Raw genomic sequence first — 24,339 nt, 5'->3', positions numbered from 1 at the left:
AGATGTAAATGTTACTGTTCCTGGATCAAGCTCTCCTCACTGAGGAGGACGGAGGCCTGAACATCGTGCGCGACGTGTACAGCCTGGAAATCCAGTAGATCCTTGCTCTAGGTCTGGTGGGTGATCAGCTCCCTCCTGACTGACCTGCTCGTGTCTAGCAGAGCATTTGAAGTGTCCAGGTAACTGCTTTGACCTCCTTTATTCAAGAAAGCATTCAGAGGAAGAGAATGTGTTAAACTACTGATAGAGTACATGTTTGTGCGCTGAATATTGCAGTAATAACACGTATTTCTCACACCTGGGCATGCTTTGAGGTACAAAGCTGATGGAGGGATAAAAGTTCATTGTACACCTGATGTCACTGTGTGGACTCTGAGGGGGAAACACCAGAGCAGCACACTCAGAAATCCTAACCAGCTGCTGGCCCGATCAGCAGACTTTGGTCTTTTATAGCTCACGTGTGTGTGTGTGTGTGTGTGTGTGTGTGTGTGTGTGTGTGTGTGTGTGTGTGTGTGTGTGTGTGTGTGTGTGTGTGTGTGTGTGTGTGTCTTTAAATAGTTGTGGTCTTTGTGAAGTCTCCCAGGATAAACAACAACATCTCATTTACTCAGCTGCCGTCCATCTGCTCAGACAGAAATCAGGTTTGAGCTTCCAGTGAAGTTCGGGAGCAGCTGATCAGTGACTGAATGAGCTCTATCTTCGCTCCATCCAGCAGGTGCTCGGGGTGGATGTTTGTGTGACAGCAGGCTGTTGTTCTGTTTCTTCTTGTAAACTTCAGCTTCATGAAGAGCTTTTACAAAAGTGACCCACTCAAAAGGCAGTCCAAAAATATTTTTTCAGGCTTTTATTTTGAAAAAACACTCCTTCCTGTAGTGTTTAAAATGCTTCACGAGTAAAATCAGACTGCGAATTGCTTAAATGCACTAAAAAGGGTAAAATCTACTTTATGTTATGTTAAATTCAGCTTCCTGCAGTCAGAGTTCACCTCATGTTCATTTCTTCCCCCGATACTAAACGACCTACATATACTTTCCTGCTCTGCTCACATCCAGCTGCCTGTTTTCATACTGTGCCAGGGCAGCTTTGCATGATTCACAGTTCAAAATGTTATAATAGTGCTTCTTTATCTGATCCTGCGTGTCGGTGCAGCCCGTCAGTTCATACTCTGTCGGAAACAAACTGTTTTAGCTCTTTTCACTTTACAGCTAACCTTCTTCTGATTGGCCAGTTTCTGGAAGCGTGCTGAGGGACACTACCCAGTAACTGTGAACAGCACTGCCTGATTTTGTTTTTCTTTTGTTTGTTTGTTTTTTTGTTTGGGGGGGAGGGGTATCAGCCTGAGTCAAGATGACGTGGTGATGGTCGTGAAAAGAAATTTGTAATCTGAGAGTGTTTGAAGCTTTGTTGATATTCACTGTGAAAAATACACAGAGCCTTTAAAAGTCCCTTTTCTCAGTTTGAATGTTGAAGATTGAGGTTTTCTTTGTTTCGTCTGCCTTCGTATTGCAGGCGTGACCTCGCTTTGACCTCTGTGTGACTGCAGCTCAGCAGATAGTAGAAATCCTCCCACACAGACGTGAACATCAGCGTACCAGCCTGCGCCTTGGACGGGTGCTCACACAAACTATCTGCACTCCATCAGTCTGTCACGACCTCATTTGTCCTTTTAAACCACCTTCAGTTTACTGAGGTCACACTGTGAGGGCTCAAAGGAAGCCTGGCCTCAGACTGTCTGACACCAGTCTGCTTCCAGTTAAACCAGTGATGGAGACATTCAGACTTTCTCCTGATCTTGGATTGTTTAACTCTCCTTTTTCAAATTGAGCTTGACAGGAATCCGATGAAAGGATGAGTAACTTTCACTCTTCAGAGAGGAAGAGGACGCGGTGATGTCAGGCTGGTGGTTAAACCACCTGTAAAAGCAGACTGTGGACATTGGTGAGTCCAAGCGTAGGTGATCTTCCTCTCATAGTCACAGAGTGGAGTTTACAGCAGTGACTCTATTCTCAGGGCTGCGTTTTAAAAACGTGCAGATAAAGAGCGACAGCAGACTGGACGCCATGTCAGCAGGTAGCCGGAGGATTGGCTGGCAACTTGTTTTAACTTCCTGTTGTTGGACTCCTGCAGAGCTCAGACCCTCCTCTTTAATTCTTTCCCTACATCGTCATCCTCGTTCTTTGCTTTTTCCACCCTCCCTCCATGTCTTCCTCTCTCCACTCTGCAGCTCATAAAGCCTTTCTTTCTAAATGTCACATTACACAGCTTCTCCGTCACCCTCGAGCTTGTTCTGGAGGAGGAGGAGGTGATGGAGGAGGTGACGGGGGGGCTGTTTTCCTCTCACGCTGCAGGCTTTCTATCAGGACTCCATTGTTTCTAGGTGGCCTGTTTGTTTGGTAACCAATGACGACCGGCGAGCGTGGCTGTCGGACATTAACGAACAGATGAGTTGTTGTGCGGCTGGCAGAGTCCTGATTTTAGAGCCTTTGGGGGTTTTTACAGAAAACTCACCTCGACTCAGCTTCTGTTTACAGGACGCGGCGCTCAGAGCACGTGTAGCTCAAACCCACCTTCTCCAAATTATAAATCACTTTTTTTGAACACACATTCACATTTTCCAGAAAGCCTTCCAGCCACAGGAAATAAGAATCAGTGGTGACGATCATGTCTGAATATGAGCTGATATTTATTTCTGTGCTTCACCATAAACTATTTAAATGATCGCAGAATAAACTGTGTTTATCAGGCAGGGAAGGCCAGGCCAACTGCTGCAGCAGCTCCTGTTTCCTGGGGAAAGATTACAGCGACACTCCAAACACATTTCCTCTCTGGACACCGGACCGGGCTAATCTCTGGGCTCCGAGTTTCCTGAGGGGTGAAGAAAGGTCATCTGAGCTCAGAGAAGGAAAATATGATTTAATGACTGGGAACAGACGCAGTGGTGTTTCCATCACCTCAGAGGACATCACACTGAGATTTATTTCCTTCAGGCTTAACCTTAAACTAACCTTAATCTCACTTTAAAATAACATTAATCCCAGGAGACACAGAACAATTTATCTGCCTTACAGAGGCTGCTGTGGTTTCAGACATGCAGAGTCGTGTTTCAATCATTTCCAGCAGGAAGATATTAAAGAAAACTTATTTTCATTAGACTTAACTTAATGTCAGTTTAAACCTTAATATAACTTAATATAAAATATCTTTATTTGGGCAGAGTCAGGACCTTACATTGAGGTTTTTTTTTTTGAATACTTTTTAATTTTACTCTTTTTAAACAAATATCTGTACTTTCTACTCCTTAAATTTCCAAAGCAGACTAATTACTTTTGCCATAACACATTTGAGGGGAGTTATTATGTCATCACTCACATCAGTTCCTCACGTCAAACACATGAAAGGAAATCCTGTTCACTTATTAATCTCCAGGAGATGTGGCATAAAAAGAGATGACTATGCCAAAGTCACAGGTTAAAGTGGGACAGTGTTTTTTTGTGTGTGGGGTGGGGGGTGGGGGTTACCACAACCACTGCAGGTGTCCATAAGCTGTGTGTTTGTGGTACTTCAGCATCTAGTCTTCGTTTTTTTAAAATCAGATATCAGGTCTGTACATGTGAAATTATGTTTTTTCATATTGTGAAACATGCTGCTAAACAAACTGAGGCAGACAAACTGTGTTATTTGAAATCCTCTGCAGGTTAGTGCAGGATAAATAGGTTAGTTTTCTGCACTGTGATGGATTTAAAGTAGGGGTGGGAATTTAACACGTTAATTGCTATTCATTTTTTTTTTTGAACAAATAACACATTCAAAAAAATAATGCATTTAATTGCAATTTGTATTCCAAGCAAAGGGGAACTTTTGTCAATGCACAATTTCCTGGTATACTGAATACACTGAGGCACACATCAGAGCGACTGTGCTTGACCCATGCTTTAAGGATTTAGAGTGTCTTGCAAGGGGAGAGCGAAAAGAGGTTTGGACCAGCCTTGAGGCCGCTGCAGGAACAGTGTAAAGATGCCACCACAAAGGAGCCAGCAAAGACAAAGAGCCTCCTCTTCTCTTCGTTGTTTTCAGACTCTGATTCAGATGAGGAAGCCCTGTGTAACAGGGCCCTGAGTTTGTACAGAGCAGAATCCACCATCAGCAAGACAGACTGCCCGCTGCAGTGGTGGTCCAGTCGAGCAGGGACCCACCCACAGCTGTCTGTCCTGGCCTGCAAGTATTTGATTAGTCCTGCCACTTCTGTCAGATGTGAGAGACTGTTCTCAGTTGCAGGTCACAGTAACAAAAAAGAAAGCTACCTTCAGCTCAGAAAATGTGAACAGACTAGTTTGTCTAAGTAACTGGCTGAAGAAGACGGACAGTAAATAACCATGGAGGTATTGTGAGTCCAGTGGGTTTGTTATGTTTTGCACTAAAATGTTCAATGATCACACTGTTTTAACCTAATGTACAAAATAAGGTTACTTAGAGTTTAAAGGTGAAGCTGTTGAAATAACCTTTTATGTTTCTGCCTTATCTTTTTTAAGAAGAAAACCTGCACTTTATGTTGACATTTTTATTATTATTATTGTAAGACAATACAATTTTGAAAATGTACTTAAAATGGCACTTTATTGTTAAGTCTGCCCAATTTTGAACAGGGATGTTAGGTTTCTCTGTTTTGGATTGAGTTAAATCCTTTTTTTTCTTCCAGAAATTAAAAGAGGTTGAGTTACAATACATGTCCATGTCTATTATTTGATTCTGTCACCCACTAAAACACTTTTCAATTTAAAAAAAAAAAAAAAAAAGCACTCTTGGACAAATTTTCTTGTGTGATTAAATGCGATTATTCGAGATTAATTAATTATAAAGTCGCTAATTAATTAGATTAATTTTTTTGACCTAATGACAGTGTGTGACTGGTGCACAGTGGCTGTGGTTTCATGGTCAGAGTAACTTTACATCAAGTGTAGCAGAGACTCATTCACTGAATTCCACCTTCATACCAACTTTAGCACTCAGTAGAAATCGTCATATCATCGTCACCCCCCCCCACACACACACACACACACACACACACCTGAATCCACTTGAACCCCTGACTGTACACCAGAGGAGGAGCCAGACATTTGAAACACCCGGGGCTTAGCCCTAAAGGGTAGTATGCATGTGGGATTTTTTTTTTTTTTTTGAGGGGGGGGTGTAGAAATGACTGAAAGATTAATAGGCTCTGTTTTGAGTTTTGTTCAAAAAAGAATGACTTCATATAGGGAAATATATATATCACACATGCAGGACACCTTAAACTAGTTTTTTAATTGAGCAGCAAGACAGAACAAAGTCTCGGGGCTGTATCAAGACACAGGGACTAAACCCCAATTCAACCAGACCCAGAACTGATCCAGAATTAAAACAGGACTACAACAGTTCAAAAGCAGGACTACTTGGGACTTAACCAAGACAGAACCAGAATCAGAACTAGATGATAGTAGCACTAAAAATCATCATAGACCTGCACTACACTTATTTATTTAATTCTACCAAAGTACAATATTTAGATTGAGAAAAGTTTATATAATTATTTAGCTTTGTTGTGCAAACAAGCCTGCAGAACTTAATAAATATAGAATTTGAAAAATAGCAAACCTAAAAAGAAACACTAGGTACGAGATACATGAGTACCTATGATACGGTGATACTTTTGGTAAACAACCATTTGACTAACATGTGTGTCTCACCTGCTCTTGTTCATCTCTGTTCTGTCCTCATTCTCCATCTCAATCTCTGCTCCTCTCTCTCCCTCTTTGTGCTGACAATCATCAAATATACAGTTGAAACCAGATATTTACACACTCTTCAGATAAAAACACTTTTTTAATTGTAACATCAAATCAGACTAAATGTTTATTTTTTTAGATTGATAAATATAAAAACATATTTGTTAACTTTAAGAGTAAAGAGAGAAACTGTCTGTGTTTTTTAATTGCAAATGGCACCAAATTGTATTCAAACTGAGCCACACTTATGGAGCTCCACGATTCTTTTCCTGGTGTTTTGGTTGACATCTCTTGATTTTCCCATGTCAAAGAAACAGGCTCTGTGTTTTGCCTTATATGCATCCACAGCTGTGCCACCAATTTACTCACATGGACTCTACTAACCTATCAGAAGCTTCTTCAGCTCACAATGGAATCCTCTGGAGTTTTTTTTATTAATTAACAAACTTAGTGTACATGTGCTCCTAAATTTAATGAAAGTGATAAAAATAGACAGCTCTGTCTCTCTTTATTCTGACATTTAACTAATTCAAAATATATTTCAATATTTATCTAAAACAAAAGTTTACTCTAAATTGATGTTGTACAGTAAAAATGTTTTATGTTTTCTCCCTAAAGTGTAAATATCTGGTTACAAATGTGAATATCCTGCTGTGTACTGAAATCCCTCTTGTTTTGCATAGAAATATACTGAACAACATACAAAGCATAATATATAAAATAACATTTACCTGAGTTTTTTCTTTGAAAGAACCCTCTAATGTCCATTCTTATATTTCAGTACATAACTGAAACCGAATTAGTCGGGGAGGGTAAGAACTGAAAATATGAAATAAACACACGTAAGCTAAGACTCTCTAAAAAATAGCATTTGTTCGGCTTTTCATTTCGCCATTTGTTGATTCACTTGAAGAGCAAGTAACTAATATGGGTCAAGTGATCAGTTTCATATCAATCTTTCGTGATGCACCGTCATATTTACATTATTTGTACGGTACGAATGATTTGCTTTGGTACCTGCTCAAACTTAAGCTCTCCTTAGTATGGCTGGCTCCGTCTCTCCAACAGCGCACTCACGGGCAGCAGCTCCCCCCGCCCCCTCGCTCAGTCGCTTAGTGCCTGAGCTTGGATCATACCAATATCAGGGGGGGATTCACGCACAGTCGTAAATTCCCACAGTGTGCACTATGTGCTTCGAATATTGTGTGTACTTTTTGTTTTATACAGTTGTCAGCCAGGCATCTAACTATGAAAAAATTACACTCCAAAATATCCCGGGCTTCTGACAAAACAACCCGGGCTTAAGCCCCGTAAGCCACCCCCACGCTCCGCCCCTGCTGTACACATTGACTGTACCTGTTTAGAGGTAAAGTCACCCTCTACAATGCAGGCAACAGAAATATAGATTTATTTATTTTTTCCTTCTTTTTCTTCCAGTTCAAACTGAAAATAATTAGGATTAAAAAAGTTAGATTAAAGTTTGTATTCCCATCTACTGACATTATTTTATCATTATGTTGATATAGCACAAGGTTCAGTTAGCATTGTGCAAGACATAGAAATGTCTTCCAAAGATCTGCTTATACTTTCTTACTTTTTTACTTTTAATTAAGTATAGAAGTAAAGTTAAATCAGTACTTCACCTTTTTGTGGTGTGTTTCTAACAGTAGTACCTGTACTTCTGCTTAAGTACAGAATGTCTTTACTTTTGCCAACTCTGGTCAGAGGCCTTAAGAAGATCATTTGTAACCTTCACTAAAGCTGTTTCTGTGCTGCTATGAGCTCTGAAACCTGACTGAAACTCTTCGGATAAGCCATTGCTCTGCAGATGATCTGTTAGCTGTTTGACAACTACTCTTTCAAGGATTTTTGAGATAAAAGGAAGGTTGGAGGCCTGTAATTAGCTAATACAGCTGGGCCAAGTGTAGGGATGGGTATCGTTTTGGTTTTATCCGATACCGGTGCCAAACCGGTACTTTTGAAACGGTGCCGGTGCTTAAACGGTGCTCAAACCAGTGCTTAAAGAATGGAGAGCACAAAATTGGTCCAAAAACCTCTCATGTTCAGCTGGTTTTTTGTAAAAAGATAACAATGTTAGCCTTTTCTGCAGCTATGGGGCATATATGGTATCACTCTTGGCTGGAAGCAGTGCTTAAACAATGGACAAACACAAACTTTGTCCAAAAACTTCTCATGTTTAACTGTTTTCCACTTTTTCTTTGGTCATTTTAGCCTTTTTGGCCAGGGTGAAGGGAGTATCTGCCATCAAACAAGAGGACAGCCGCATGTAGCTATGATGATGTTTGCTAGTTCACCTTACATGCATTAATGTAATAACGTGGTTAGCCTACTCAACGTAAATTACACACGAACAACATTAAGCTACTCACGCAGAGAAGAACGGCTGCTGCTGCCATCATCATCCGTCATCATTTCTGCTACACTGGCAGGGCTAGGGGCCAGGACTCTCCTCTTTGGGTTTTTGGGGGATGATGCTAACTCCGGGTCCGATAACAGGCACCACACCCGCAGTAGATGTGCTCGGTGTGAGGTCTCGCAGCAAGCTATCAAATACGGCGCATTTCTCGGCTTTTAAAAAAAAAAACGCTATGCGTCGCCAGGTGTTTCATCGGATTTGAGGTGTTACCTCCTTTGACAGTATCACAGTATCAGCTTAAAGCACTTGTTGCAGGCTGCTGAGTTTGCATATTTTGCTGTGAAGTACAGCCAGACTTTTGACCGCTTCGCCTTGGGCATTTTTAATCTGTAGCTCTGCTCTAAAAGAACGTACGTACCTGGACCCGCCTACTATCCTCGGAAACGTAAAATGATCGGCTAGAATCTAAAGTGTATCACAGCTCAGGAAAAAAAAAGCACCGAAATAAAGCACCGAAATGTGCGCTGCTTTTCGGTCTGGTTACTACCGTTTATGTCAGAACCGGTGCCATCATGGCACCGGACACCGGTACCCATCCCTAGCCAAGTGCTGGCTTTTTAAGTAAAGGTTTAAATACTGCCAGCTTGAAGGCCTGTGGTACATAGCCAATTATTAGAGATAGGCCGATCATATTTAAGATTGAAGCATTAATTAATGGCAGGACTTCTTTGAGCAGTTTTGTAGGAATGGGGTCAAAAAGACACGATGGTTTGGAGAAGTAATTACTGAAGTTAACTCAGAAAGATTAATTGGAGTAAAAGACTAAATAAATAGTGTTACATCTGTGCGAGGATTATGAATATTTCTTTCTCTAAATAGTTAAAATTTTATTTGTGAAGAAGTTCATTAAGTCATTATTACTAGTTGGTCTTTAGTTTGTCTCTTTGGGAGCTGACACAGGCGATGGGGCTTTGGGGGGATAACAGGAGAGAAGCTGCATAGAGGCGTGTAAGACTGCAACTCTGTTTCCTGGTCCAAACTCTGGATAGTCACGTTTTGGTGGTTTTAATAAATTTGACCAGATTTCTAGAAATGAAAGCTGCTCCATCCAATGTGGGACGGATACCATCTCTCCTAACAAGACCAGGTTTCCCTCAGAAAGTTACCCAATTATCTATAAAGCTCACATCATCAAAATAAGCTGGCAGGCAGTGTTCGTGTTGCTTGTATGTGGTAATGTGAAGTTAAAGGCGCTGAAAACAGCCAAAGCGTGAGTGAAACTCCAGCTGTGTGTTTAGAAGTTGGTTTCCTCGCCTCCTGATTGGGTAGGCCTTCAGAAATTTTAACAACACTCAGGGGGAAACACAAGGTTTTCTGCTGTTTTAAAGACGACATGTTCACATGCCAAGCTGACCTCAATATAGAAAGAAAGCAAATTCACCTGAGAATTCAGGTGTGTGACAGAAAACAACAGCAGTGTTCAGCAGAGCAGGAGAAATGTGTCTGAGGGTGTCCTCCATCAGATTCCTGTTAATGTGTGTGTGTGTGTGTGTATGTGTGTGTGTGTGTGTGTGTGTGTGTGTGTGCGCGCATGTGTTTCCTATTTAAACTGACCTCATTCCTCAGAGCGGGGGCTGCATGACATCATGCTGCTCGCTGCTGTCGATGGATGAAACTTTTCTGCACGATGACAGAAAAAAATAAGTCTCCTGATGTCTGAAAGATAAACAGAGAGCAGACGTGAACTTTTATTTTGGCACTCTTTGGCAGAACAGGAAACTGGGTCACGAAATGTTGGAAATCAAATTCAGCTGAACGTGACTTTAAATTAATCAAAACCAGCTGTTAACATCTGTTCACTGATGCTCCACACGTCACAGAATCAAAATACCACAACAGCGCACGTAAAAGTATAAAAATATAATCATCTACAGTCATGATACAAAGAAAGTTAAAAACAACCTCATAAGAAAAAACAACCATGACACATTACACCGTGTCTTTATTTAATTAATGAAACTAAGTCCATCTCATATTTCAGCAGCAGTAAGTTGCACTGATGGTTCCTGTGTGACTTCATCAGTCCGTCTCATCTCTGCGGGGGATTTTTAGTCCACTCTTTTTCACAGCCATGCTTTAGTTCATTGAGGTTTGCAGCATTCATTCATGCACAGCTCTCTGAGCTCTGCAGCCCTTCTAAACAGCCATACCTGTTAGTCTTTTTCTAATTGTGCTGTCATGAACTTTGACTTTTAACCTGCTAACTGATGCTTGTAGAGTCTGACATGTAGTTCTTGGTTTTGTTGCTCAGTCTGACCTCAGGGTGGATTTGCTAGAGCACTCAATCCTGGAAAGACACTCACATTAAAACACCTGAATGACTCTGTATTTATTTCAGACTCCAAAGCCATCGTGGATGGGAATCTGAAGCTGATCCTGGGTCTTATCTGGACCCTGATCCTCCACTACTCCATCTCCATGCCCATGTGGGAGGACGAGGATGACGAAGACGCCAAGAAACTGACTCCTAAACAGCGTCTGCTGGGCTGGATCCAGAACAAGGTGCCCCAGCTCCCCATCACCAACTTCCACCGAGACTGGAGGGACGGCAAGGCGCTGGGAGCTCTGGTGGACAACTGCGCCCCCGGTAGGATCCCGCTGACACTGCACACAGTGTGCAGAGACGCTGATGTTTAAGTTAAAAATGATCAGTAAAAGTAGTTTAAATGTTTTAAGACAGGAAGCTGACTGAGTTTGGTTTTCTTTAAAACGTTCCTGTGATTTAAAGAAAAGCGGCTGCTGTTTTCCTGGAAGCTGAGGAAAGCTTCCAGGAAAATATAGACGCTGTCAAATAAAAACTTTCCCTGAAGCCGTCAAACTGTCAGTTAAAGTGAACATGTGCTTAAATAATCTGTGAGCTGATGTGAAGCAGCTGCTAAATCTAAACTATCGATTTGTTCCTGTGTCAAAGTTTTCTCTAGAAAACCTGATATTTAACTTCCTGTATCGATGTCTGGAGGGTTTGGTCATCGGCTGAGTGCTTCGCTCTGGAACTGATCCAGCCCCACTAACCTGGAGTCAGGCTGTAAAAATGTCTTGACTTTGCAGGAAAAGTTGAAATCTTCACATGGAAGTTTGTACAGCACACTTGGGGAGGAGGAGGAGTTAATCCTCTTATCAGCTTCAGGCTCAGAGTGTTTCTGTGTTTCTGCTTCATGTCAGCAGCTTCAGGAAACAAGCAGCAGCTGAAATCTGCAGTTTCTGCTCTGATCCTCATCAGAGAGCAGCGAAGGACAAATATGTATAACTCATCAGCTTTAACGTTCAGCTAATTTTGAGTTTTTCAGTCCAGGGTGAGGTGTGCCGGATATTTTCTGATCTCATTTTTGAGTTTGTGAAGCTTATTATGCAGCCAGAGGCTCGTTACCTTTGTGGAAATGTGTTCAAGTAATTTATGAGGACAAAGTGTGTGTGCTCAGGGCTGATTACAAGAAACTGGCTGAACATATTGTTCCATATTTTTTGTTTTCATCATCATTTCTCTCTGATTAAGGTCTAACAGAAGAATCCTCCTGTTTTATGTTTAATAACAGTCACATATTTTATTCATGTTTTCTGCTCCAGTTTCATAAATGCTTTTTCTTTTTCTCTTTCATCATCGGAAACTTTTATCTTTAATATTTCCGTATAACAGACCTGCATTAACTAACTGCAACACCTCCTCCATTTCCAGTTCATAGTCAGCACTTAACTGTGAAAATATTTACAAATAATTCAAAGTGCATTAAAATAGAAATGTTGAGAAGATCTTGTTACTTTGACTCTGTAAGTCTGACCCTCGACGAGGTTTGATGATGAGCATCTGCTGCCTCTGTTTGTATGTAAAACCAACAAGAACTGAAACGAGTAAACCGGCTCAATCAAAATAAAACCTGTAATAACTAAACCTACAGTTTCATTACAAAGCTGGTTTCTCCTAGATTACAAAGTAAACCCGTTCATCCATTTATAAATATAAAATACAGACATAATTACAACAAATTTTAGACATTTGTTTGTTTTCTCAAGAATATTCTGTAATTTCACAGTGAAGCATATGCGAGTTAGAGAAAATTGTGCACATGAAACAGAAGTAGTCAAAGTGTCTTTTAATTATAAAGTACTCTGTAGTCAAAGTCCATAAAGAGCCCATATCACATATTTTTATGTTCATAATTTAATATGTGGCATAAATCGAATATGTAGTTTTTTTCATGTTAGTTTGATATTAACTCCCAAACTTTGTCTCTTATGGAAATGAACTCGTGTCAGACATGTTCTGAGTTTCTAAAGCTTGAACAAAAAGGAACTCGCTACACAAATCAAGGAAAAATAAATCTTATTTTGAAATATTTTCTCTGCAAACTGTTAAGCAGGAGCTCATCGGATGTTCTGCAGCAGAGGCGACTCAGACTGAATGTCGTCCTGCAGGACAGACTAGTCTCCTGTACATAATGAAACCTCTCTGTCTGTGCTGCCTTCAGGTCTGTGTCCCGACTGGGAAACATGGGATCCCAGTCAGCCAGTGGAGAACGCCCGGGAAGCCATGCAACAGGCTGACGATTGGCTGGGAGTGCCACAGGTAACACCTACCTGCGCACGGACTGCAACACATTCAGTGTCTGTTCTCTGAGTTTCTTCTTACTGATTAATGAGAAAATCAGAGCCAAAATCTAGGAAACAGCTACAAAATAAAAGCCTCTGCTTCACTGAACATGGATGAATCAGGGATAAGTTGACCTGTATGCTGTTTATATCTGCCGGTGAGCTTTGTGGTTCCTTTGAATTCAGGCTCAGAGGATATATTTGTTACGATTAAATTGAACTTCAGAAATAGCAGTCGTGGTTGAGCCATGATCCATGTGGATGATTCACACGCTCGACTCTATTTTCAGCCTGCAGAGATGTGAGCAGGCTGCAGTTTAAATTAGCAGCAGAGCAGATGAGTCAAAGCGATTGTTCACTCAGTAGTCTGAGGCACGAAGTCAGAGTCTGAGTTCAGCTGCTGCCTAATTTCTGCAGGTCGGAGGTGAATTAAGCCTCTCTAATTTCCCAGAAAGTTTAATCATAAAATTCAACTGCCAGAGTCGTTTAAATGAGAAACGCAGAAATTTTTTAGTCAGAACTTGTAAAGAGAGGAATAATGTATAAATGTTTTCACAAGAAATTAGAGGGAAATGATTTGGTAAGGAGCGCTTAAGTGGAAAAAACACATAACGATGACAATAATGATAAAACTCTTTGCACTGTTCTCAGGTTGATTCAGGCGGTTTTCCTCTGAGATTTCAGACGTCTTCTCACTCTCCTTCGCTGAGCAAGCAGCTGTTTACCATTTCACCGACCCCTCACGTGTTCTGTTCTTTTGTTATTTATGTAATTAAAAAACAGATTTTCTGATCAGATGAAACCATTCATTTTGATTTCCCTCCAGTTTCTCTTCCATGGAGGATTTTGGACTCGACTCCCTCAATCTCTTATGAACTCACTCACTTCAGCTGTTGGAGATTAGAGACGTCTTTATCGAGGCCATCTGATGTGTTTCTGGCAAAATGAAATCGTTTTTAAGTTTCCAGCTGTTATTTTTTAAATAAGTATTTGCAGCTGGAAATGTATTGATTGTAACAGGTTTACTGACATGTTCACAAGCTCATCAGCTAATTTATGTCCTACCACTCTGAGCTTCACGAGAAAGAGCAGGGCATCCCCTAATCAGAAGGTCGGTGGTTCGATCCTAAGCGCCTCTATTGTGTGTGTGTTTGTGTGTGTGTGTTTGTTTCTGGGTTAGTAAAAAAATGCTTAAAGACGTAAATTATTATAACTTGTTGTGAAAAGTGCTTTGAATGCTGAGTTCGAGTAAATGGTAAATGGTAAATGGCCTGCATTTGTATAGCGCTTTTCTAGTCCATAGGACCCCAAAGCGCTTCACACTACATTCAGTCATTCACCCATTCACACACACATTCACACACTGGCGATAGCAAGCTACATTGCTAGAGTAGAACATTGCTATAAAAGGACCAGTCCATTTAACATAGTTCCAACTTAAAAGCAAAGCAAAGAAATAAAACTGCAACTAAATCAGGAGATGTTAAGCATAATATGAGAAAACAAATTTCTAGCTGCAAAACAATTTTCCTTGAAGGTTTTTAAACTTCTGAAGAAATCGTCAGTAAATGGAAAACTTACCTTACCAGTCATACAGGAGAACCGTTAGCAAGGACATGTAGTTCCAGTTCGATAAAGCTTGAGTGTGTGGCTGCTGTGTGTTGAGCTGATGCAATTTTCGTCTTGTCCTTCCTCTCCAGGTGATTGCTCCTGAGGAGATCGTCGATCCTAATGTGGATGAGCACTCTGTGATGACCTACCTGTCTCAGTTCCCTAAAGCCAAACTGAAGCCCGGTGCCCCCTTGAGGGCCAAATCGCTACACCCCAAGAGGGCTAAGGCCTACGGACCAGGTGAGTGGAAAATGCACAGGAACAAAGTTCATTAATCAAACTTCAAGTTTTATTGAGGTTTTAGAAAAATTTCTGGTAGAATCGACTCATTGGGATTGTACAAAAAACGTATTGTAATACCTCAAAATTCCATCAATCATTTAGATATTTGTCTCATTACTCAAAACAAAGTTGTTAGGTGTGGCTGTGTGCAGACAGGAATAGGACCCAAGGTGCAGACTCCGGAGACAGAACTTAAACCAAAACAGCTTTAATGCTGAACTCAAACATAACATAACTGGGGAAAAAAGGTCAAAAATAAACTCACACCGGCGGATTGACAAAACACACAGCAAAATAAACGGTAGATTGCGACACAGACACTAAGAAACACAGGGCTTAAATACACAGAGGGAGCAATCAGGGAATGAGTAACAGGAGGGAAACACAGCTGGGACAAATTAGAACTGACGAGACCAAAGAAGCGTAACCTGAACACACTGAGATAAGACAGAGACCTTCAAAGTAAAACAGGAAACACATAACACAGACTGAACAAAGACACAGACTCACATGCAGGCACTACAAAGGGAACAGAGACGTGGGAACAGGGCAGACACAAACACTGACTGAACACGGGGATATAGGAACTTAAGATACACATAGACGCGAACTAGACAAGGGGATGCAGGTGATAGGGGAGACATAAGCCATAAGACGGAACTCAAAGAAACCAAAAACTAGAAAGTATAAATAATAACATAAACTCAAACACCCTGGGTCAACGACCCAGGCATCCTAACAAAAGTATCTAATCTGAGGATGTCTTTGGGCTTATTTAACTCCTTTTTTTGTTTCATAGATGAAACACTGAAGTGGAAAAAGATCATTGCTAAATTTCCAGAATATTAAAATGTTTAATAAATGCAGATGCACATTTAAACTGAAATCATGCTCAAATAGCAATTTTATTTGTACTGTTAGCTGAATTAAAACAAGTTTTCTAAATATGTTATCGACATCAGCACATTACGGCCCTAAATCCAGAAACAGTCAACTTTATTGTAGCTTCTGTTATTAACACGGTAATACCACATCTGAAAAACTATGTCGCCATTTACGTAGTTCGATGCTATCGGAGGACTTTCACAAACATTTCCATTCATTACTTCAAACAATAAAGTTACGTGTGATCGCTGTGTTTGCAGGTATCGAGCCTCGAGGTAACATGGTTCTGAAACCAGCAGAGTTCCTGGTGGAGACGGTGGAGGCTGGACTGGGAGAGGTTCTAGTTTATGTGGAGGATCCAGAGGGACACACAGAAGAGGTGCAAACACACCCTCACATTAATTTAAAAGGACACAAAAGTTAAATATAACTGAAATTATGCTGCATCATTTCTGTCTCCATCAGGCCCGAGTCATCCCCAACAACGACAAGAACCGAACCTACTCTGTGGTCTACCTGCCCAAAGTGGAGGGGCTTCATAAAGTAAGAAGCTCTCACTGTAAGGCTGAAAGAAGTACAGTGGTTCTTATGTTATTGATCAGAAATACAGGGCCATGGTTCCCAACGTTCTTCATCTGATGGACCTGCACAGCCTATAACATGGACCCAGAGCCCTTCATGTTTGAAGGGGAACCCATTTACATTGGACAAGGATGACTTTACCATTTAAGATAAATAAATAAATACAAATACAAATAAATGTCATCATCCACAATCATTAGCATAACTGTTCACTGACTCATCAATAACTGCATTCTCTTTCACCATTAATTATCACTTTTAATCATGTATGCATATCTATTTGCTACCATTTATCAGTTCCTTTTAACTTTAACTGGTGATGTCTGCTCAATTTTGGTCTCTGTAATTTTTTTAATGTTTATGTTTGAGCTAATCTTTCTGCAGAAGAACTCCCTGTGATGCTTATACCCCTGATTGGGGAATACTGAACCAATGACATGTATAACTCACATGGATCATGTGTGGATAAAGGAGCTGTTTCTTGTGTTGTCCTTTTGACAGGTTCTGAATGTTTCCTGGTTCCTTTGTCTTAGCTTTTGTTTAGTTCATGGAAACACAAATTTATGTTTGTGAACCTAACAGGCCTTTGCGGTCCTCTTCCACTCAGGTAAAGGTGTTGTTTGCTGGTCAGGACATCGACAGAAGCCCCTTCATTGTAAATGTTTCAAAAGCCATGGGCGGCGACCCAACCAGAGTTCAGGCCCGCGGGCTGGGACTGCAGCCAACGGGAAATGTGGCCAACAAACCTACATACTTTGATATTTACACTGCAGGTAAGTCTCATTGTATTGTTAGTTTGTCTGAGCTACATTCCCTTAATAAAAGAAAATTGATGAAAAGTTTTTCTTCCATCATTACTCTTGAAAGAACAAATTAAAACCAAAATTATGCACAAAAACATTTTGTGGTCTCTCGGAGGGACTCTGACTCTATATTTCCATTAGCTCTGGGTATCCACTGCTATATTTCCTGCAGATGACCTTCATTGTCTGATACTGTTCCAGTGACTGTCACATTCCTCCTCCATTGTTTAAAGGTCTTGTTATTCTCTGTCCGTACACCAGGAGCGGGTGCTGGAGATGTGGGCGTCATCATTGTGGACTCAAATGGCCGCAGGGATACAGTGGAGATTGTCCTGGAGAACAGAGGCGACAGTGTATTTCGGTGCACCTATGTCCCTGTCCTGGAGGGACCTCATGTCGTCTGTGTGACTTTTGCTGGGCAGCAGATTCCCAGAAGTCCTTTCACTGTCCACATCTCCGAAGGTGGGCTATTAACATTTACTTTATGTCTACAACACTACAAACTGACCTTTCTAACTCTTTCCTGCATTCTAGGTGCTAGGCAGTTCCTTCAGTGATTTAAAATGAAAACCACAATTTTGTCCTAAAGTCCTATCTTATATGTAATTCTTTAAATCTGCAGATATATTTTTATTTCATTCATTTAATATAGTCAACTTAAATATTTACAATATTTATTTTAAACATTTAACTGACCCTGTCTCTTATTGTAATACATTCACCAGCACAGATCTCTGATCAGCATGCGTGTAACATTAAACTTCAATGGATTTTGTAACAGGAACCTTTGGTATCGTCCAAGTCCAGGTCTTCTGAGATTGTCTGTGCTTCCTTTATGGTTCACTCTATGGACTTTCATGTTTTTAGGCTGTGGTGTTTGATCACCTCTGGTTTGCTGGAACAGGATGTGGATATTTATATGGACTGGATTATGTCTGACTTGGCTGTTCTTGATCTGGGATTTGGCTACTTTTGGTTAGGACTTGTAAGTCATGTTTGGAGCGTTCCTAATTTGTCTTAATTTGGAGCCTAAATTTAGGGTATTATTGGCAACTTGGTCTTGTCTTGTAATTTGTTGCAGAAGTAGCCTTGGGATGTCATGTTGGATTAAACTAATTTGGAATTAGATGAGGGGATTTTTCAATATTGAACTTAAGAATCGTGAAATGTGATTTCCAAGGATTTAAGATATAAATCAGGACCGTGTTGATCCAGGACACTGAGTTTGGGAATAGCTTACCTTAATTTGAAGTCTAACTTGACTTATCTTTGAAAATGGGACTAGCCTGATTCAACTGACTTGAGAAAATTCCAGTGACTTGAGACTAACTTTGCAGAATTAATGCAGAATTAAACTTTATCCCAACTGTCTACGGGTTTGATTTATGTTGGTTAGGTGGTTAGGTCTGGAATAGTTTGTTTTGGGTTGACTGGATTTCCTATGTTTTATTTAGCGTTGGTTTGTTGGTTGTGTTTGATTTGTTTTAGTTTTGTTTGGATTGATTTGGCTCGTTTGCTTTATTTTAGTGCATTTGGGTTGGGTTATTTTGGGTTTGCTTAGTTTTCGTTTGGTTTGGGTTGGGTTGATTTGGTTGAATTTGGAGAGTTCGTCTTGCTTTGGTGACGCTGCCCTTTAACCGATCTGGGTTCTGTCCTCCTTGTGCCGATGTACAAATGCATCATACTGTTATTCCCTCCTTCAGTTTCACAGAGTGTCCCTCCTCCTGGGTCTCCAGTGCAGATTGTACCTCAGTCCATACGCACCCCACCTGCTGACAAGACCAGGAGAGCTCCTCCTCCAACACCACCCAAACCCAGGCGACCAAGTTAGTACAGGCCATTGACAGGATGCAACTGGAGCCTGCCTGCGCTAGCCTGGTCTTTTCGACTCAAACTGTCTTCACTTTGGCCCCATATGGATGGGGGTTCCCTGCCTTACAGCATGTCCTGGCACTGCTTCATCCTGAGCAGCTTGTTCTTTTTCTACATCTCAGAAACTGAATGTGGTAGTCTAAAGCCCTTTTTGAATGGCATCAGAAATAATTAGGAATTATTTAAGTTCATCATTATTTTATCATTATTATTTTATTACACTTTAGTTCTGTAGAAATTCAAGCTTAATAATTTACATTTGGGTTGGTTGTGGTGTTCTGGGATGCATTTTGTCAAAACTATCTATCCTGAGAACATGTTGTTAGGTCAGTAGGTTGATAAAAGCAGCAAAGAAAGCAATTCCAAGTAACTCAAGCTATTTACTGCTCAGTTTTTTGTTTTTGTTTTGTTTTTTTAGCTCCATTGCCCACAGATTCAACTTTTGTGTCAGCAAAAATCCAGAATATTCTCCTGAGTGGGTTAGTATGTGTGGTGGGTCACGTCTTGTAAACATTTGGAGACTTTTGTTTGATTTAGATGGTTAACAAAAAATCTACAAGAACCGTTGAGGGCTGGAAAACGACACTGACAAAGTAGCCCAAGAACAGCTCAGATTTTCTTGGTATCACTTTTAATTTTAAGAAATTTTGTAGAATTGAACAGGGTTCAACTATATAAGGAGGTATTAAGAAAAAGTGTGTTATGAAGAAGATTCTGGGTTGTTTTATTGGTTTGAATCTGTAATTTGAATAACAACTAAACAGAATAAGAAGTGTTAATAACATCTTAGCAAAACAACAAAATTAACCACTTTAAAATAAAGTGGTTAGCAAGTGACTTCACATAATTATATATAATCAAAGAAGAGGCTTAAATGCCAGAGTGATCTTCTACTTGCTCCTCCCCAACATCATCATCAACCCTGCCTGTTCTTCCTCACGTCGCCTCCAGTAACTCTTCCTTCTGCAGCTAACCGACGCTCTATCCTCTGAGTGCATCGTGTTCTCAAATCTGATGCTTCAAACTTAAGTTTAAGTTTAAAGAACATATCAATCTATAGCAAGTTTTTCCTTCTGTTTGCTATTAAGTTTGTGTGTATTTTGTATTTTTCTTGAATCTTCAGCTCTGAATTCTGATTTCATCACGTCTTCCTCTTTGCTGCTTTTCCCTTTCAGCCTCAGCAAACTGCATTTTATGGCGCTGATCAGCTGACTAATGAGAAACTCGTGCTGCTCTGTGTGTGTGTTGTTAGTATATTTTAGTTAGAATCACTGTGTACTGTTGTACACACAGTAATCATTTGAGTTCAATCAGCTGTGCACTGATCAGTCTGAGAGAGTAAATGAGTAACCTGTGAGATTAACTATTAATTTCTGAGACCAAATTAACTCCAACTCAGCCCTCCATTTCAAGCTTCATAGCTCCTCCATGATAGCAGCCGACTTTATGGCTTCAGCTGGAGGAGGCAGTTGGACAGATAAGACAGATTCTGATGATTCTCCAGGAGATTCAGTGTAGGATTACATAGGAAGTATGAAACAGGCTCTGTGTGTTTGTGTGAGTTTCATTATCATTTGAGCATCGTTTCCCAGTCTTAACCTCCATCTGACTGATCCTTGCAGCCTGTAACCCAAACGCCTGCAGAGCATCTGGCAGAGGTCTGCAGCCGAAGGGTCTGAGAGTGAAAGAATTGGCAGATTTCAGAGTTTACACCAAAGGAGCCGGCAGCGGGGAGCTCAAAGTCACCGTAAAAGGACCAAGTAAGACAGCAAGACTCACCAACCCACGAGATTCACCAACTGGAGCTAAAATCCCTTTAAGGAAACACATTTAAACACAAAACTGAAGAGAACCCCTGTTATTTTTAGTACAGAACACTGACTATAGCTGATATTTGTGAGATTTTTAATGATGGATTCAGCACAGTATGGCCTTTCCAGAATATCCAAAAAGAGGTTTCTCCTGTGTATGTACATTTGTGAGTGTGTTTTACAAAATGTTTTTATTTTTGGTAATTGGCTTTATTTTCATTTGAAATTTAGCTCAGTAAAGGTGGGCTGATTGTGGATTATGTTTATTTTTAATATAGAGGGCCTGGAGGAGTCTGTGAATGTGCTTGAGATGGAAAATGGCCTGTATGAGTGTAATTATTACCCCGTCATGGCAGGAAAGTACATCGTAACCGTCACTTGGGGCGGACACAGCATCCCTCGCAGGTGAGGTTGATGGAGTGATTATACATACTATTACATTTTGGGGAGTTAACAGTGTTTATTACAGCTGTGCATTATGTCACATATAGTAACAAATGCATGCATTTTAATCATTTGGCCATGTGATGCCATATAAAACTAAAGATATTGAGGATCCAAGATTGAACCCTGAGGTACTCCAGTGACTTGTGTGCATAAATGTAAACTTTTTTTTTTATCTGAAATAAAGATAAAAACTAATCAATTCGTTCTGTTTTTCCAGCCCATTTGAAGTTTATGTCAGTGAGGAGGCAGGGCTTCAGAAAGTGAGAGCCTGGGGTCCAGGTCTGGAGACCGGTATGGTGGGGAAGAGTGCTGACTTTGTGGTGGAGGCCATTGGAACTGAAGTGGGAACTCTCGGTTAGTTACAATAACATAAAGATGGGACTCAGGAAAACGTTAAGAGCTTAAGGTGCTGACTTATGGTCAAAAGCAATCCACAGTACTTCAACATCTTGTTGAAAAAATATTTTTAAATTTAATAAGGATGTAACATTTCTGCTGCATCTATCAAACGAAACGAGACCAAGGAAATCTAACACCTCATATGTTTCAGTAAACAGCTACCAAACAGAACTCCACATCTTTTATTTGCTTAAGTGGTCATGGAATAACAACCTGCAGACCTACTCCTTATCAACAGTCTGGTTACTTTTGAGCATCTGAAAACAGGGCATTGTGTGTAAGATGTTTGCCACTGTCCAAAAGCCTCTGGATCTGATGGTATATCCTGCTATTTCTGTGAATATTTGTGTGTCATGTAAAGTATTGAACTCCATGGGCAGATCCCATTGTTTTCACATTCATCAATGATAGGCAGTGTTTAAATAACAGCGTCTATGTGTAGGTTTCTCTATCGAGGGGCCCTCCCAGGCTAAGATTGAGTGTGATGATAAAGGCGATGGATCGTGTGATGTTCGATACTGGCCGACTGAACCAGGCGACTATGCCGTCCATGTTATTTGTGATGACGAGGACATCAAGGACAGTCCCTTCATGGCCCACATCCTCCCTGCTGCCAGTGTCATCTTCCCTGAGAAGGTCAGATCAGAGCCTTGTTGAGTTTCAAACATTTTCCTGCATGTTTAATTTTTAAACATGTGATGTGTTTACTTCCTCAGGTGAAATGTTACGGTCCAGGTCTGGAGCCTTTGGGCTGCATTGTTAACAAACCTGCTGATTTCACCATTGATACCCATGGAGCTGGCAGAGGAGAGCTGAAGCTCTATGCTCAGGTGAGGATTCAGAGGCAGCCTCTCCGTAATGTTTTAATAACACATTAACATCTTTTCAAAGTCACACCAGTGTAAATCTGTTTGTGTTGTAGGATTCAGATGGTTTCCCCATTGACGTCCAGATCACAGATAATGGAGACAGCACCTACTTCTGTGTTTACATTCCCACAAAACCCATCAAACACACCATTATCGTCACCTGGGGTGAAGTCAACGTCCCCAACAGCCCATTCAGGGTATAAAACCAACACCAAATATAGTCTTACATTAAAGTCACTGAAGTATATCCTTTAAATCTGTTAATCCCACTGACAATGTCTGCAGTTTGTTGCAGTGTAAACTGGTCAATCATTAACACGAACATACAAATACCTTGCTCTTTGAATTATTACCAACTTACAACAGACACTATGTGAGATTAGTTTCAGGTTTGTTTTTTGTTAGTAATCAGTAAAACATTAAATGGAAAAAACTAAATTAACCTTTAATTTAAGCAGATGTCTGCTAAACACGATTTCTATTCGTTGAAGGACAAAATGCTGTCATGTAAATACAGAACTTTAGGGGACCCATAATAGAGCCTTGAGGTACTCCGGTGGCTGCAGTGTTTTAATAATAGTGTGTCGAGAGCTCAGTGTATCACCTCAAATGTTTCTTAGCAGAAAAAGATGAGTTTAAAATTTTCCTTAAAAGCATGGATGTTTATATTCCATGATTTCTTCCATATTTCAGCTTTTGCATTTATTTGTTAGAGTCTAGATAGAAGCCAGGTTTATTGTTGCCAACAATGATGGTAATGTTGTGAATAAGGTGACTATCGGAGAGGGCAGCCATCCAGAGAATGTGAAAGTTTACGGTCCAGGTGTGGAGAAGACAGGACTGAAGGCCAACGAGCCGACTTACTTCACTGTGGACTGCAGTGAAGCCGGACAGGGTGAGACCTGTTTCATGTCTAATGTCCTCTTTTCATGTCCCGCCACCACAATGCACGACACATAGGAGATTGTTTTGTCTTTCTGATCGTTGAGCTTGATCTCCAATGAATGACTTTAACTCAGATTCAGACCAGCTGTGCAGCACACAAACATGCTGTAATGCCAAGTTTTGTTTTTATGAGTGTAATTAGAAAGAAATTAAATAGTACAGGAATACTGCTACATGATGTTTGAATATTACTGCAGAAATAACCTTGAATCTCTGTAATAGAGTTAATTATTATTTCCCTGCAGGTGATGTCAGCATTGGCATCAAGTGCGCTCCAGGTGTAGTCGGACCTGCCGAGGCTGACATCGACTTTGACATCATCAAGAACGACAACGACACATTCACAGTGAAGTACATGCCTCCGGGTCCCGGACAGTACACCATCATGGTGCTGTTCGCTGATCAGGTAAATGAGGGGTCAACAGTTGGATCAAATCTTAAATGCACATCTATGTTAAAACTGAATTTAAAAAACATCTCACTCTTATTGTGTAAAACAGGAAATCCCTATTAGCCCCTTCAGAATAAAGGTGGATCCTTCCCATGATGCAGCCAAAGTCAGGGCAGAGGGACCTGGACTCAACAGGACAGGTGAGCTGGGTTTTATCACATTTGCGATCAATACAACACAAAAATCAGCGTGGGTTCTCTCCGGGTACTCCGGCTTCCTCCCACCGTCCAAAGACATGCACTTAGTGGGGATAGGTTAATTGGTTAATCCAAATTGCCCATAGGTGTGAATGTGCGAGTGAATGTGAGTGCGAATGGTTGTCTGTCTCTGTGTGTTGGCCCTGCGACAGACTGGCGACCTGTCCAGGGTGTACCCCGCCTCTCGCCCTATGACAGCTGGGATAGGCTCCAGCGCCCCCCGCGACCCTGAACAGGATAAGCGGACGCGAATGGATGGATGGATGGATGGATGTTTTCTATTGATTCCAGCTGCCTACTATTTATAATTTATTCTGGCACAACTAGGGTGGAGCACCCACAGTTTTGATTTATATGTACAATGACAATAAAGGGTTATTCTATTCTATTCTTCTAATAATA

The 24,339-nt window shown here is 40.8% G+C and overlaps 1 protein-coding gene across 4 annotated transcripts in view; it reads left to right on the top strand.

The window, feature by feature from the left end:
* LOC146614848 (filamin-C-like) overlaps positions 1 to 24,339 on the top strand; it is a 61,853-nt gene that overhangs the window by 6,288 nt on the left and 31,226 nt on the right. For all 4 annotated transcript variants that reach the window (XM_085376002.1, XM_085376000.1, XM_085376003.1 and 1 more), the window contains exons 2-18: positions 10,538 to 10,786; positions 12,663 to 12,760; positions 14,484 to 14,634; positions 15,822 to 15,940; positions 16,027 to 16,104; positions 16,751 to 16,916; positions 17,208 to 17,408; positions 18,650 to 18,772; positions 20,441 to 20,578; positions 20,908 to 21,034; positions 21,294 to 21,430; positions 21,918 to 22,111; positions 22,192 to 22,305; positions 22,398 to 22,541; positions 23,116 to 23,239; positions 23,535 to 23,695; positions 23,790 to 23,880. In XM_085376002.1, coding sequence (XP_085232128.1) covers positions 10,538 to 10,786; positions 12,663 to 12,760; positions 14,484 to 14,634; positions 15,822 to 15,940; positions 16,027 to 16,104; positions 16,751 to 16,916; positions 17,208 to 17,408; positions 18,650 to 18,772; positions 20,441 to 20,578; positions 20,908 to 21,034; positions 21,294 to 21,430; positions 21,918 to 22,111; positions 22,192 to 22,305; positions 22,398 to 22,541; positions 23,116 to 23,239; positions 23,535 to 23,695; positions 23,790 to 23,880 — 2,415 coding nt within the window. The remainder of the gene's footprint in view (positions 1 to 10,537; positions 10,787 to 12,662; positions 12,761 to 14,483; positions 14,635 to 15,821; positions 15,941 to 16,026; positions 16,105 to 16,750; positions 16,917 to 17,207; positions 17,409 to 18,649; positions 18,773 to 20,440; positions 20,579 to 20,907; positions 21,035 to 21,293; positions 21,431 to 21,917; positions 22,112 to 22,191; positions 22,306 to 22,397; positions 22,542 to 23,115; positions 23,240 to 23,534; positions 23,696 to 23,789; positions 23,881 to 24,339) is intronic.

The sequence above is a fragment of the Diplotaxodon limnothrissa genome, linkage group LG17 (assembly GCF_057381915.1).
Source record: "Diplotaxodon limnothrissa isolate DT_005_m linkage group LG17, D_limnothrissa_male_GT1.1, whole genome shotgun sequence".
Taxonomy (NCBI): Eukaryota; Metazoa; Chordata; class Actinopteri; order Cichliformes; family Cichlidae; genus Diplotaxodon; species Diplotaxodon limnothrissa.
This window is presented reverse-complemented; position numbering and strand designations above follow the sequence as displayed.